The sequence below is a fragment of the Leucoraja erinacea genome, unplaced genomic scaffold, assembly GCF_028641065.1.
Source record: "Leucoraja erinacea ecotype New England unplaced genomic scaffold, Leri_hhj_1 Leri_667S, whole genome shotgun sequence".
Taxonomy (NCBI): domain Eukaryota; kingdom Metazoa; phylum Chordata; class Chondrichthyes; order Rajiformes; family Rajidae; genus Leucoraja; species Leucoraja erinaceus.
Window position 1 is genome coordinate 65457 of NW_026576583.1, and position 14512 is coordinate 79968.

The 14512-nt window shown below is 55.3% G+C and overlaps 1 protein-coding gene across 1 annotated transcript; it reads right to left on the reverse strand.

Annotated features, from left to right (window-relative positions):
• Window positions 1-747: 747 nt before the first annotated feature.
• LOC129694437 (host cell factor 1-like) lies at window positions 748-13008 on the reverse strand. The gene is made up of 4 exons (XM_055631156.1): window positions 12829-13008; window positions 11151-11448; window positions 4219-4282; window positions 748-1481 (listed from the first exon to the last, which is right to left on the reverse strand). The coding sequence occupies exons 1-4, from the start codon at window positions 12979-12981 to the stop codon at window positions 1436-1438; spliced, it is 561 nt and encodes a 186-aa protein (XP_055487131.1). The 5' UTR covers window positions 12982-13008; the 3' UTR covers window positions 748-1435.
• Between the last annotated feature and the right edge of the window lie 1504 nt (window positions 13009-14512).

The following is a 14512-nucleotide window of genomic DNA, read 5'->3' on the forward strand; positions in this document are numbered from 1 at the left end:
AGACAGGAGGGGGGAGGAGGAGGGGAAGGGGGGGGGGGGGGGGGGAGGGAGGGGGGAGACTTCTGGGGAGAACAAAATACTTCGCCAAATTGATACAGTACAACAGACCCCAAAAATCATCCCCCACCCCGTCTTGTCCTCCATCTTGGTTGGGGCATTTGGGAGAGAGGGAGAGAGAGGGAGGGAGAGAGGGAGGGAGAGAGAGAGGGAGAGAGACAGTGAGGGAGAGGGAGAGAGAGAGAGGGGGGGAGAGAGGGAGAGGGAGAGCAGAGAGGGAGAGGGAGAGAGAGAAGGAAGAGAGAGAGAGAGAAGAGAGAGAGAGGGGGGGAGGGAGAGAGAGGAGAGAGAGAGAGAGAGAGAGAGAGAGAGAGAGAGGAGAAGGGAGAGGGGAGAGAGAGAGAGAGGGGGAGGGAGAGAGAGAGAGAGACACACACAGGGGAAAGAGAGGGAGAAGGAGGGGAGGGAGAGAGAGAAGGAAGAGAGAGAGAGGGAGAGAGAGGGAGAGGGAGGGAGAGAGAGAGAGAGGGAGGGGAGGGAGGGAGAGAGAGAGAGAGAGGGAAGAGAGAGAGAGGAGGAGGAGAGGGAGAGAGGGAGGGGAGAGGAAGGGAAGAGAGAGAGAGGGGGGAGAGAGAGGGAGAAAGAGAGGGATGGGAGATTGCAACGTGCACAATCAAATAAGATCAAATAGCACAAGTTGTCCTCCAACTGTCGGCTGTGCACGCCGCCACATGCAAGAGAGGGAGAGAGAGAGAGGGGGGGAAAGGGAGAGAGTGAGAGGAGAGAGAGGGAGAGGGGGTTGGAAAGAGAGAGAGAGAGAGAGGACAGGGAGCAGCAGAGGACAAAACAAGGCGGACTGAAATGCCGCACACATATGCCAGCGGGAACCCTCTGCTCTCAGCGGCCTCTTGCAGCTCGATGATGAGACCTCTGCTCTCCAGTCCAGTCCAGGACGCCCCGTATCTTCCCCCCAACAAACAATCCGGCCAACCATCCCTTGGTCTTTAGTCCGACCGCATTCTTCTCCCCCCCCCCCTTCCGGATGGTCTGGTGCCATTCCCTGCTCCAGCCGACGGTCTTCGGGAAGGAAGGGGATGCGGAGTACAGTCTGTTTCCTGTCTCGTTTCCTTAAAAAAAAAAGCGTGGCGACGGTCTCGAGAGGCCCCCTCCTCCCCGGACGATCGATCGATCGATCAATCGAGCCATGGCGCGCCGTCGAAGGCAGTCACTTCCTGCGTTTCAATTCCAGCCGTCCCTCCCCCTCTCGGATGCTGTGGATGGGCCCCCCCCCCCCTCCCGGTCCGAGGGGAGGGGGGGGGCCGGGAAAAAACGGGATGAGAAGTTGTCCTCGGTTGCACAAGTGGGAAGAAGGCTGGAGGGGAGGGGGGTAGAGAGGGAGGGGCTGTTCAATGTCAAGAGACCTTACAAAAAAAAAAAATCACTGGCCGTCCACTTTTGTTTTCTTTGGGACGTTTGTGGGTTTCCTGGAAGGAAAAAAAAGGAAGGCAATTTAGTAGGTATGTTACAAAACCTACCTGAATCGCCATTGAGAATCTGCCCACAGCGATTTTGGCGCTGTTTGGAGGGGGCGGGTTTAAAACGCGATTTTTACTAGGCTGTACTAATCGCAGATGTTCAGCCTAGTAAATCATTAACGAAAAATCGCTGCAAGACCCGGTCGCAAAAGGTATTATTAGTTTTATAGGCCTCGATAATATAGTTATAATAGTTTAAAATTACTGTCTCATTCCGCAACCTCTCGCAGCCCCAGGGTTTTATAAAGCAAACAATTAAAGGTATGTACCTTATTTTTACATTAAATGGGGCATATATATAACCCTATATATCAAGTTATCTATAGCGAGTAGTTCATTTTGGGCTTTTTATATCCCGCAGTATTTTTCTGGGCATTTGAGGGCACTAATCCAGCGCGATGTCAACGTTCTAAACCAGCGCGTTCACATGAACCCACTAGAAAGCCGATTTAAATGGGCATTTATTTACAGCAATTGAACACTAAATTCCTTCCATTTGGCCTATAAATTAATGTAAATTAGATATAAAAATCATGTTATATTGTGAATTATTTGTGAATAATCTTTGGACACTTAGGCTATTTAAAAATGTTAATCTTTCCTTAAGAAATGGGCTTTTGACTATCCAAGATCACAGCTTTTTTGTAATGTCCATTGAAAATCAATAGGGAACAAGATGCTAATTTCCGAGTACGAAAATGGCCATAACTTTTTTAATACTTGAGATATGAAAGTGAATTTGGTGTCAAATTAAACTTATTGTTATGCTTTATCTGATGGGATAAATTGCAGACTTGATTTTTAAAATCTCAAAATTTTGAAACATTGCTAAATTTAGTTTGAGGGAGAGGCCCTTCGGCCCCAAACTGCACCACACGCGGGCGCAGCAGGCAGTGGGGCACACTAGTTCACTTGCGGTTGGCAGACAGGAAACAATGTGTTGGGGCCATGAGCATATTGAATGGCGGTGCTGGCTCGAAGGGCCGAATGGCCTCTACTCCTGCACCTATTGTCTATTGAAACAATGTGTAGGGATTCATCCCCCCCCCTCTTGAAGAATCAACAACAATACATAGATACGGTATGTTAGCATTCATAGCAAACGGATTTGAGTATAGGAGCAGGGAGGTTCTACTGCAGTTGTACAGGGTCTTGGTGAGACCACACCTGGAGTATTGCGTACAGTTTTGGTCTCCTAATCTGACGAAAGACATTCTTGCCATAGAGGATTTGAGTCTAGGAGCAGGGAGGTTCTACTGCAGTTGTACAGGGTCTTGGTGAGACCACACCTGGAGTATTGCGTACAGTTTTGGTCTCCTAATCTGAGGAAAGACATTCTTGCCATAGAGGATTTGAGTCTAGGAGCAGGGAGGTTCTACTGCAGTTGTACAGGGTTTTGGTGAGACCACACCTGGAGTATTGCGTACAGTTTTGGTCTCCTAATCTGAGGAAAGACATTCTTGCCATAGAGGATTTGAGTCTAGGAGCAGGGAGGTTCTACTGCAGTTGTACAGGGTCTTGGTGAGACCACACCTGGAGTATTGCGTACAGTTTTGGTCTCCTAATCTGAGGAAGGACATTCTTGCCATAGAGGGAGTATAGAGAAGGTTCACCGGACTGATTCCTGGGATGTCAGGACTTTCATATGTGAAGAAAGACTGGATAGACTCGGCTTGTACTCGCTAGAATTTAGAGGATTAAGGGAGGAAACTTACAAAATTCTTAAGGGGTTGGACAGGCTAGATGCAGGAAGATTGTTCCCGATGTTGGGGAAGTCCAGAACTAGGGGTCACACAGTTTAAGGATAAGAGGGAAATCTTTTAGGACCGAGATGAGGAAAACATTTTTCTGGTGAATCTGTGGAATTCTCTGCCACAGAAGGTAGTGAAGGCCACAGTTCATTGGCTATATTTAAGAGGGAGTTAGATGTGGCCCTTGTGTCTAAAGGGTTCAGGGGGTATGGAGAGAAGGCAGGTACAGGATACTGAGTTGGATGATCAGCCATGATCATATTGAATGGCGAATGGTGCAGGCTCGAAGGGCCGAATGGCCTCTACTCCTGCACCTATTTTCTATGTTTCTATAACAATCGATGACGTACTGGAGGAAAGTCATCCAATTGCAGGCGTGGGTTCGAATCCCGCTTCTGACACCACGCTGAGTGTCCATTTCGTTTGCCATACAATAACAGAAGCCTTCCACCATTATAAATGTCCAAAGATTTTCTCTCTAGAATTTAGAAGATTGAGATCTTATAGAAACTAAATTCTTAAGGGGTTGGACAGGCTAGATGCAGGAAGATTGTTCCCGATGTTAGGGAAGTCAGGACAAGGGGTCACAGCTTAAGGATAAGGGGGAAATCCTTTAAAACCGAGATGAGGAGAACTTTTTTCACACAGAGAGTGGTGAATCTCTGGAACTCTCTGCCACAGAAGGTAGTTGAGGCCAATTCATTGGCTATATTTAAGAGGGAGTTAGATGTGGCCCTTGTGGCTAAGGGGATCAGGGGGTATGGAGAGAAGGCAGGTACGGGATACTGAGTTGGATGATCAGCCATGATCATATTGAATGGCGAATGGTGCAGGCTCGAAGGGCCGAATGGCCTACTCCTGCACCTATTTTTTTTCTATGTAAAGGGGGAGGGAGGGGAGGGGGAGGGGAGGGGGAGAGAGGAGGAGATACTTACAACTCTGGAGAAGTGATTGGCCTCTTCACTGCGGGTTTCACTGCCGAGCCATCTTTGTTGGTCTCTGAAAGACAAGGGAGGGGAGAGGGTGAACGGGCTGTGAGGAAGAGGAGGTGAGAGGACCAGGGGAGGGGGGCGAGGCGAGGTGAGGCAGGGCAAGGAAAGACAGGGGACGTGCAAGTCCATCTGGTTGGAAGGGATACGGGCCAAACGTGGGCAGGTGGGACCATAGATGGTGGGGCTAGTGTCGATAGGGCAAGTTGGGCCTGTTTGTGACTCTATCTAACGTTGGGGGGTGACATGGACCAAACGTGGGCAGGTGGGACCGTAGATGTCGGGGCTAGTATAGATGGGGGAGGTTGGCGGAATGGCCAGTTTCCAGCCTGTGGGACCAGTGTAGACGGGACAGGTTGGTGTTATGGTCTGTTTGTGTGTGGTGGGACTAGTGTAGATGGGGCAGGTTGGTGTTAGGGCCTGTTTCTGTGTGGTGGGACTAGTGTAGATGGGGCAGGTTGGGCCAGTTTCTGGGCCAGTGGGACTAGTGTAGATGGGGCAGGTTGGTGTTATGGTCTGTTTGTGTGTGGTGGGACTAGTGTAGATGGGGCAGGTTGGGCCAGTTTCTGGGCCAGTGGGACTAGTGTAGATGGGGCAGGTTGGTGTTATGGTCCTGTTTGTGTGTGGTGGGACTAGTGTAGATGGGGCAGGTTGGGCCAGTTTCTGGGCCAGTGGGACTAGTGTAGATGGGGCAGGTTGGTGTTAGGGCCTGTTTCTGGGCCAGTGGGGACTTGTAGACGGGACAGGTTGGTGTTATGGTCTGTTTGTGTGTGGTGGGACTAGTGTAGATGGGGCAGGTTGGGCCAGTTTCTGGGCCAGTGGGACTAGTGTAGATGGGGCAGGTTGGTGTTAGGGCCTGTTTCTGGGCCAGTGGGACTAGTGTAGATGGGAGCAGGTTGGGCCAGTTTCCAGCCTGTGGGACCAGTGTAGATGGGGCAGGTTGGTGTAAGGGCCTGTTGGGCCAGTTTCTGGGCCAGTGGGACTAGTGTAGATGGGGCAGGTTGGTGTTAGGGCCTGTTTCTGGGCCAGTGGGACTAGTGTAGATGGGGGAACGGGGTAGATGGAGCGGGTTGGTGTTAGGGCCTGTTTGTGTGTGGTGGGACTAGTGTAGATGGGGCAGGTTGGTGTTAGGGCCAGTTTCTGGGCCAGTGGGAACAGTGTAGATGGAGCAGGTTGGGCCAGTTTCTGGGCCAGTGGGACTAGTGTAGATGGGGCAGGTTGCTGTAAGGGCCAGTTTCTGGGGGCACATGGTTCGGACGAGCCAATATCCGTGCAGAGTGACCAGTGTAGAGGTGAGTCTAGTGTAGACGGGGCAGGTTTATGTAAGGGCCTGTTTGGGACCAGTGTAGAGGTGAGTCTAGTATAGACGGGGGCAGGTTTGTGTGTGGGACCAGTGTAGAGGTCATGTCTAGTGTAGACGGGGCAGGTTTGTGTAAGGGACCAGTGTAGAGGTGAGTCTAGTGTAGACGGGGCCTGTGTGGGACCAGTGTAGAGGTGAGTCTAGTGTAGACGGGGGGCTGTGTGGGACCAGTGTAGAGGTGAGTCTAGTGTAGACAGGGGGTTGGACCTTGTGGGACCTAGTGTAGAGGGGGAGTCCTAGACTAGGGTGAGTGTAGGGTTACCTAGTGTAGACCAGGCAACTTGCCAGAGGGGACTGAGAGTGAACCTAGTGTAGACAGGGTGTGTGGTGTGGGACCAGTGTAGAGGTGAGTCTAGTGTAGACGGGGTCTGTGTGGGGACCAGTGTAGAGGTGAGTCTAGTGTGGGCGGTGGGTGTGTGGGACCAGTGTAGAGGTGAGTCTAGTGTAGACGGGGCCTGTGTGGGACCAGTGTAGAGGTGAGTCTAGTGTAGACGGGGCCTGTGTGGGACCAGTGTAGAGGTGAGTCTAGTGTAGACGGGGCCTGTGTGGGACCAGTGTAGAGGTGAGTCTAGTGTAGACGGGGCCTGTGTGGGACCTGTGTGGGGACCAGTGTAGAGGGGCCTGGTGAGTCTAGTGTAGACGGGGCCTGTGTGGGACCAGTGTAGAGGTGAGTCTAGTGTAGACGGGGCCTGTGTGGGACCAGTGTAGAGGTGAGTCTAGTGTAGACGGGGCCTGTGTGGGACCAGTGTAGAGGTGAGTCTAGTGTAGACGGGGCCTGTTTGGGACCAGTGTAGAGGTGAGTCTAGTGTAGACGGTGCCTGTGTGGGACCAGTGTAGAGGTGAGTCTAGTGTAGACGGGGCCTGTTTGTGTGTGGGACCAGTGTAGAGGTGAGTCTAGTGTAGACGGGGCCTGTGTGGGGACCAGTGTAGAGGTGAGTCTAGTGTAGACGGGGGCAGGTTGTGTGTGTGGGACCAGTGTAGAGGTGAGTCTAGTGTAGACGGGGCCTGTGTGGGACCAGTGTAGAGGTGAGTCTAGTGTAGACGGGGCAGGTTTGTGTGTGGGACCAGGGTAGATGTGAGTCTAGTATAGACGGGGTCTGTGTGGGACCAGTGTAGAGGTGAGTCTGGTGTAGACGGGGCCTGTGTGGGGCCAGTGTAGAGGTGAGTCTAGTGTAGACGGGGCAGGTTTGTGTGTGGGACCAGTGTAGAGGTGAGTCTAGTGTAGACGGGGCCTGTGTGGGACCAGTGTAGAGGTGAGTCTAGTGTAGACGGGGCAGGTTTGTGTAAGGGCCTGTGTGAGTCTAGTGTAGACGGGGCCTGTGTGGGACCAGTGTAGAGGTGAGTCTAGTGTAGACGGGGCCTGTGTGGGACCAGTGTAGAGGTGAGTCTAGTGTAGACGGGGCCAGGTTTGTGTGGGACCAGTGTAGAGGTGAGTCTAGTGTAGACGGGGCCTGTGTGGGACCAGTGTAGAGGTGAGTCTAGTGTAGACGGGGCCAGGTTTGTGTGTGGGACCAGTGTAGAGGTGAGTCTAGTGTAGACGGGGCCTGTGTGGGACCAGTGTAGAGGTGAGTCTAGTGTAGACGGGGCCTGTGTGGGACCAGTGTAGAGGTGAGTCTAGTGTAGACGGGGCCTGTGTGGGACCAGTGTAGAGGTGAGTCTAGTGTAGACGGGGCCTGTGTGGGACCAGTGTAGAGGTGAGTCTAGTGTAGACGGGGCCTGTGTGGGGACCAGTGTAGAGGTGAGTCTAGTGTAGACGGGGGGCGTGTGGCCAGTGTAGAGGTGAGTCTAGTGTAGACCGGGCAGGTTTGTGTAAGGGCCTGTGTGGGACCAGTGTAGAGGTGAGTCTAGTGTAGAGGGGGCATGTGTGGGACCAGTGTAGAGGTGAGTCTAGTGTAGACGGGGCCTGTGTGGGACCAGTGTAGAGGTGAGTCTAGTGTAGACGGGGCCTGTGTGTGGACCAGTGTAGAGAGTCTGAGGAAGTGTGTGGTGGGACCAGTGGAGAGATTAGTGTAGACGGGCCTGTGTGGGACCAGTGTCAGAGGTGAGTCTAGTGTAGAGGTGAGTGAGAGTGAGTGTAGACGGGCCTGTGTGGGACCAGTGTGGGTGACTCTCTGTGTAACCGGGGCAGTTGAGGTGGGAGTGTATTGGTGAGTCTAGTGTAGACGGGGCCTGTGATGGGACCATGTGTAAGGTGAGTCTAGTGTAGACGGGGCAGGTTTGGGACCAGTGTAGAGGTGAGTCTAGGATCCATGTAGAATATTGAATGGGTGAGTCTAGTGTAGACGGGGCCCTGATCCTGGGTACCTAATTTCTATGTGAGGTGAGTCTAGTGTAGACGGGGCCTGTGTGGGACCAGTGTAGAGGTGAGTCTAGTGTAGACGGGGCCTGTGTGGGAGCAGGGTAGAGGTGAGTCTAGTGTAGACGGGGCCTGTGTGGGACCAGTGTAGAGGTGAGTCTAGTGTAGACGGGGCCTGTGTGGGACCAGTGTATAGGAGGTGAGTCTAGTGTAGAGGGGGGCTGTGTGGGACCAGTGTAGGGGTGAGTCTAGTGTAGACGGGGCCTGTGTGGGACCAGTGTAGAGGTGAGTCTAGTGTAGACGGGGCCTGTGTGGGACCAGTGTAGAGGTGAGTCTAGTGTAGACGGGGCCTGTGTGGGACCAGTGTAGAGGTGAGTCTAGTGTAGACGGGGCCTGTGTGGGACCAGTGTAGAGGTGAGTCTAGTGTAGACGGGGCCTGTGTGGGACCAGTGTAGAGGTGGGACTAGGGTAGACGGGGCCTGTGTGGGACCAGTGTAGAGGTGAGTCTAGTGTAGACGGGGCCTGTGTGGGACCAGTGTAGAGGTGTAGACGGGGGGTCTCAGGTTTGTGTGTGTGGGGACCAGTGTAGAGGTGAGTCCCTAGTGTAGACGGGGCCTGTGTGGGACCAGTGTAGAGGTGAGTCTAGTGTAGCCGGGGCATGTGTGTGTGTGAGGTGAGTCTAGTGTAGACGGGGCCTGTGTGGGACCAGTCTAGAGGTGAGTCTAGTGTAGACGGGGCCTGTGTGGGACCAGTGTAGAGGTGAGTCTAGTGTAGACGGGGCCTGTGTGGGACCAGTGTAGAGGTGAGTCTAGTGTAGACGGGGCCTGTGTGGGACCAGTGTAGAGGTGAGTCTAGTGTAGACGGGGCCTGTGTGGGACCCAGTGTAGAGGTGAGTCTAGTGTAGACGGGGCCTGTGTGGGACCAGTGTAGAGGTGAGTCTAGTGTAGAGGGGGCCTGTGTGGGACCAGTGTAGAGGTGAGTCTAGTGTAGACGGGGCCTGTGTGGGACCAGTGTAGAGGTGAGTCTAGTGTAGACGGGGCCTGTGTGGGACCAGTGTAGAGGTGAGTCTAGTGTAGACGGGGGCAGGTTTTGTGTGGGGGACCAGTGTAGAGGTGAGTCTAGTGTAGACGGGGCAAGTGTCGGACCAGTGTAGAGGTGAGTCTAGTGTAGACTGGGGCAGGTTTGTGTGTGGGACCAGTGTAGAGGTGAGTCTAGTGTAGACGGGGCAGTTTGTGTGGGACCAGTGTAGAGGTGAGTCTAGTGTAGACGGGGCAGGTTGTAGGTAACAGCCTGGTGGGACCAGTGTAGAGGTGAGTCTAGTGTAGACGGGGCAGGTTTGTGTGGGGACCAGTGTAGAGGTGAGTCTAGTGTAGACGGGGCCTGTGGGACCAGTGCAGAGGTGAGTCTAGTGTAGAGGGGGGCAGGTTTGTGTAAGGGACCAGTGTAGAGGTGAGGCTAGTGTAGACGGGGCCTGTGTGGGACCAGTGTAGAGGTGAGTCTAGTGTAGACGGGGCCTGTGTGGGACCAGTGTAGAGGTGAGTCTAGTGTAGACGGGGCAGGTGTGTGGGACCAGTGTAGAGGTGAGTCTAGTGTAGACGGGGCCTGTGTGGGACCAGTGTAGAGGTGAGTCTAGTGTAGACGGGGCAGGTTTGTGTAAGGGGGACCAGTGTAGAGGTGAGTCTAGTGTAGACGGGGCCTGTGTGGGACCAGTGTAGAGGTGAGTCTAGTGTAGACGGGGCCTGTGTGGGACCAGTGTAGAGGTGAGTCTAGTGTAGACGGGGCCGGTTTGTGTAAGGGCCAGTTGTGTGGGACGAGTGTAGAGGTGAGTCTAGTGTAGACGGGGCCTGTGTGGGACCAGTGTAGAGGTGAGTCTAGTGTAGACGGGGGCAGGTTTGGTGTGGGACCAGTGTAGAGGTGAGTCTAGTGTAGACGGGGCCTGTGTGGGACCAGTGTAGAGGTGAGTCTAGTGTAGACGGGGCCTGTGTGGGACCAGTGTAGAGGTGAGTCTAGTGTAGACGGGGCAGGTTTTGTGTGTGGGACCAGTGTAGAGGTGAGTCTAGTGTAGACGGGGCCTGTGTGGGACCAGTGTAGAGGTGAGTCTAGTGTAGACGGGGCAGGTTTGTGTGTGGGACCAGTGTAGAGGTGAGTCTAGTGTAGACGGGGGGCTGGTGTGGGACCAGTTGTAGAGGTGGAGTCTAGTGTAGACGGGGCCTGTGTGGGGCCAGTGTAGAGGTGAGTCTAGTGTAGACGGGGCAGGTTTGTGTAAGGGACCAGTGTAGAGGTGAGTCTAGTGTAGACGGGGCCTGTGTGGGACCAGTGTAGAGGTGAGTCTAGTGTAGACGGGGCCTGTGTGGGACCAGTGTAGAGGTGAGTCTAGTGTAGACGGGGCCTGTGTGGGACCAGTGTAGAGGTGAGTCTAGTGTAGACGGGGCCTGTGTGGGACCAGTGTAGAGGTGAGTCTAGTGTAGACGGGGGCAGGTTTGTGTGTGGGACCAGTGTAGAGGTGAGTCTAGTGTAGACGGGGCCTGTTTGGGACCAGTGTAGAGGTGAGTCTAGTGTAGACGGGGCCTGTGTGGGACCAGTGTAGAGGTGAGTCTAGTGTAGACGGGGGAGGTTTGTGTGTGGGACCAGTGTAGAGGTGAGTCTAGTGTAGACGGGGCCTGTGTGGGACCAGTGTAGAGGTGAGTCTAGTGTAGAGGGGGTGCCTGTGTGGGGACCAGTGTAGAGGTGAGTCTAGTGTAGACGGGGCCTGTGTGGGGACCAGTGTAGAGGTGAGTCTAGTGTAGAGGGGGCCTGTGTGGGACCAGTGTAGAGGTGAGTCTAGTGTAGACGGGGCCTGTGTGGGACCAGTGTAGAGGTGAGTCTAGTGTAGACGGGGCAGGTTTGTGTAAGACCAGTGTAGAGGTGAGTCTAGTGTAGACGGGGCAGGTTTGTGTGTGGGACCAGTGTAGAGGTGAGTCTAGTGTAGACGGGGCCTGTGTGGGACCAGTGTAGAGGTGAGTCTAGTGTAGACGGGGCAGGTTTGGGACCAGTGTAGAGGTGAGTCTAGTGTAGACGGGGGCAGGTTTGTGTGACCAGTGTAGAGGTGAGTCTAGTGTAGACGGGGCAGGTTGGTGTAAGGGACCAGTGTAGAGGTGAGTCTAGTGTAGACGGGGCCTGTGTGGGACCAGTGTAGAGGGGGGACATTGTTTGGACGAGCATCTCCGTGCCTCGCAGACGCACCTTGCAGCCACCTGACCTGCGTGGCTGGGCCGTAACCCTTCTCGTTCCTGGCGGCTATCCTGAAGATGATGGCGGGCTTGGTGGTGTAGTCGATGTGGGCGTTGGACAGGCTGGCGCTGTGCACCAGGCAGGAGGGGCTGGCTCCGCAGTACACCCGCATGAAGGCCAGCTGGGCCGGGCTGCCCGCCTTCAGCTCCAGCGACTGACTGCTCTGGATGGCCAGGTACACCGAGTACTCGATGATCTTGCCCGACGTCATCGACGGAGGCTCCCACGTCAGGTGCGCGCCGTCTGGGCTCTGCTCGGCACGGGGGGGGGGGGGGGGGGGGGGGTGGGGGGGGGAGGGGGGGGGAGGAGGGGGGGGGGGGGGAGAGAGGGGGGGGGGAGGGGGGAGGGAGGGGAGGAGGGGGAGGGAAGGAGGGAGGGAGAGGGATAGAGAGAGGGGGAGGGAGAGAAGGAGGGAAGGAGAGGGGGAGAGGAGGGGAGAAGCACAGTTACTCGGGGCCAACACTACATCATCTCCTCTCTTGAGAGGAGACGAGTGACCAATGGGAGAGGCCAGTGGGGGCGGGACCTCAGCAATGTTGACCAATGGGAGGCTGGTGGCAGATGGATGGCGCTGTTGACCAATGGGTGAGGTCAGGACCTCTGTGCTGTTGACCAATGGGAGAGGCTGGAGGCAGGGACCTCAGCTCTGTTGACCAATGGGAGAGGCCAGTGGTGGATGGACGAGAGTTGACCAGTGGCGGATGGTAGGGGGTGGGATCTGTTGACCAATGGGAGAGGAGGTGGGGGGAGGACCTCAGACTGTTGACCAATGGGAGATGCCAGTGGGGGCGGGAACCTCAGTGCTGTTGACCAATGAGTGCTGCCAGAGGCGGATGGATGGGGGCTGTTGACCAATGGGAGGATGCCCGTGTGGGGGAGGGACCTCAGTGCTGTTGACCAATGGGTGATGCCAGTGGCGGATGGATGGCGCTGTTGACCAATGGGAGAGGGGCAGTGGGGGCGGGACCTCAGTGCCGTTGGCCAATGGGGAGAGGCCAGTGGCGGATGGAGGAGTGTTTCCTCAGAGGCTGGGTAGAGGGCCAATGGGAGATGCCAATGGCAGAGGCTGGATGGAGGCGCTGTTGACCAATGGGAGAGGCTGGTGGGGGCGGGGCCTTTGGGATCTTGACCAATGGGAGAGGCTGGTAGGGCGGGACCTCAGTGCTGTTGACCAATGGGAGAGGCGGGGTGGGGGGGGGGGACCTCAGTGCTGTTGACCAATGGGAGAGGCTGGTGGCGGATGGATGGTGCAGTTGACCAATGGGAGAGGCTGGTGGGGGCAGGGCCTTTGTGCTCTTGGCCAATGGCAGAGGCTGGGTCCTCAGCGCTGTTGCCCAATGGGAGAGGCCAGTGGGGGCGGGACAGCAGAGCTGTTGACCAATGGGTGATGCCAGTGGCGGATGGATGGCGCTGTTGACCAATGGGAGAGGCCAGTGGGGGCGGGACCTCAGTGCTGTTGACCAATGAGTGCTGCCAGTGGCGGATGGATGGCGCTGTTGACCAATGGGAGAGGCCAGTGGGGGCGGGACATCAGTGCTGTTGACCAATGGGTGATGCCAGTGGCGGATGGACGCTGCTGATTGACACCTGGGCCCCCCCCTGCCCCTCCCCCCTCCCCCCCTTTCTTCACCTTGCTTATTTTAATGGCGCACGGAGCCCCCGGGAACCCCGGCAGACAGGTCTTGAAGGCGGAGATTTCGCTGAAGGGCCCCCGGCCACAGGCGTTGATGCCCGCCACCCGGAACTTGTACGCCGTGCCTGGCTGCAGCTCCTGCCGCCTCATCAGGCTGTAGTCCGGTAACACCGACGTTTCATCCTGACACCGGCGCACGCACGCACGCAGGGAGGGAGAGGGGGGGGAGAGGAGAAGAGAGGGAAACATAGAAATATAGAAATTAGGTGCAGGAGTAGAGGCCATTCGGCCCTTCGAGCCTGCACCGCCATTCAATATGATCATGGCTGATCATCCAACTCAGTATCCCGTACCTGCCTTCTCTCCATACCCCCTGATCCCTTTAGCCACAAGGGCCACATCTAACTCCCTCTTAAATATACCGATTCAGATTCAATTTTAATTGTCATTGTCAGTGTACAGTACAGAGACAACGAAATGCATTAAGACAACGAAATAGCCAATGAACTGGCCTCAACTACCCTCTGTGGCAGAGAGAGAGGAGAGAGATTCACCACTCTCTGTGTGAAAAAGGTTCTTCTCATCTCGGTTTTCAAGGATTTCCACCTTATCCTTAAGCTGTGACCCCTTGTCCTGGACTTCCTCAACCTCGGGAGAGATCTTCCTGCATCTAGACTGTCTAACCCCTTAAGAATTCGGTAAGTTTCTGTTGGCTCCCTTCTCAATCTCCTGAATTCTTGAGCGTATAAACCAAGTCTATCCAGGGAGAACGAGAGAGAGGAGGAGGAGGAGGAGAGGAACGAGAGAGAGGAGAGGAGGAGAAAGAGAGAGAGAGAGGAGATGAGAGAGGAGAGAGAGGAGGGAGAGAGAGAGAGAGAGAGGAGAGAGGGAAGGAGAGAGAGAGAGAGAGGGAGGAGGGGGGTAGAGAGAGAGGGAGAGAGAGGAGAGAGAGGGGGAGAGGGGGGGAGAGAGAGGGAGAGGGGGAGAGGGAGGAGAGAGAGAGAGGGGGGGAGAGGAGAAGGAGGAGAGAGAGGGGAGGGAGGGAGAGAGGGAGGAGAGGGGGGAGGGAGAGAGAGATAGGGAGAGAGAGAGAGAGGGGGGAGGGGAGAGGGGGGAGAGGGAGAGAGAGGGGAGGGAGAGAGAGAGGAGAGAGGGAAAAAGTAGAGGAGGAGGAGAAAGAGGAGAGAGTAGGGGAGGAGAGGAGAGGGAGAGATTATTAAAATATCGGTTTATTGAAGATGAGTTTATGAAGTATTAGGAGAGAGAGGAGAAAAGAGAGGAGGGAGGAGAGAGAGAGAGAGGGGGAGGGAGAGGAGAGGAGAGGAGGGGAGAAGAGAGAGAGAGGGAGAAGGAGAGAGAGGAGGGGAGGGAGGAGAGAGGAGAGAGAGAGAGGAGAGAGAGGGAGAGGGGAGAGGAGAGGAGAGGGCAGAGAGAGAGACAGAGGGAGAGGAGAGAGAGGGAGAGATAGAGGAGAGGAGGAAGGAGGAGGAGAGAGAGAGAGAGAGAGGGGGGAGAGGAGAGGAGAGGGGAGAGAGAGGGAGAGAGGGAGAGGAGAGAGAGGGAGAAGGAAAGATAGAGGAGAGGGGGGGAGAATGAGAGAGAGGGGGAGGGGGAGAGAGGGAGGAGAGGGAGGGGGGGGGAAGAGGAGAGGAGGGGAGAGGGGAGAGAAGGAGGAGAGAGG

Excerpts from the sequence above, each read along its gene's own strand:
- LOC129694437 (XM_055631156.1), bottom strand. The coding sequence starts at position 12,981 with ATGAGGCGGCAGGAGCTGCAGCCAGGCACGGCGTACAAGTTCCGGGTG. Across the intron at positions 11,449-12,828 it reads GCGCCATTAAAATAAGCAAG|AGCCCAGACGGCGCGCACCT; the intron begins GTGAAGAAAGGG and ends CGTGCCGAGCAG. Across the intron at positions 4,283-11,150 it reads GCAGGTCAGGTGGCTGCAAG|AGACCAACAAAGATGGCTCG; the intron begins GTGCGTCTGCGA and ends CTTGTCTTTCAG.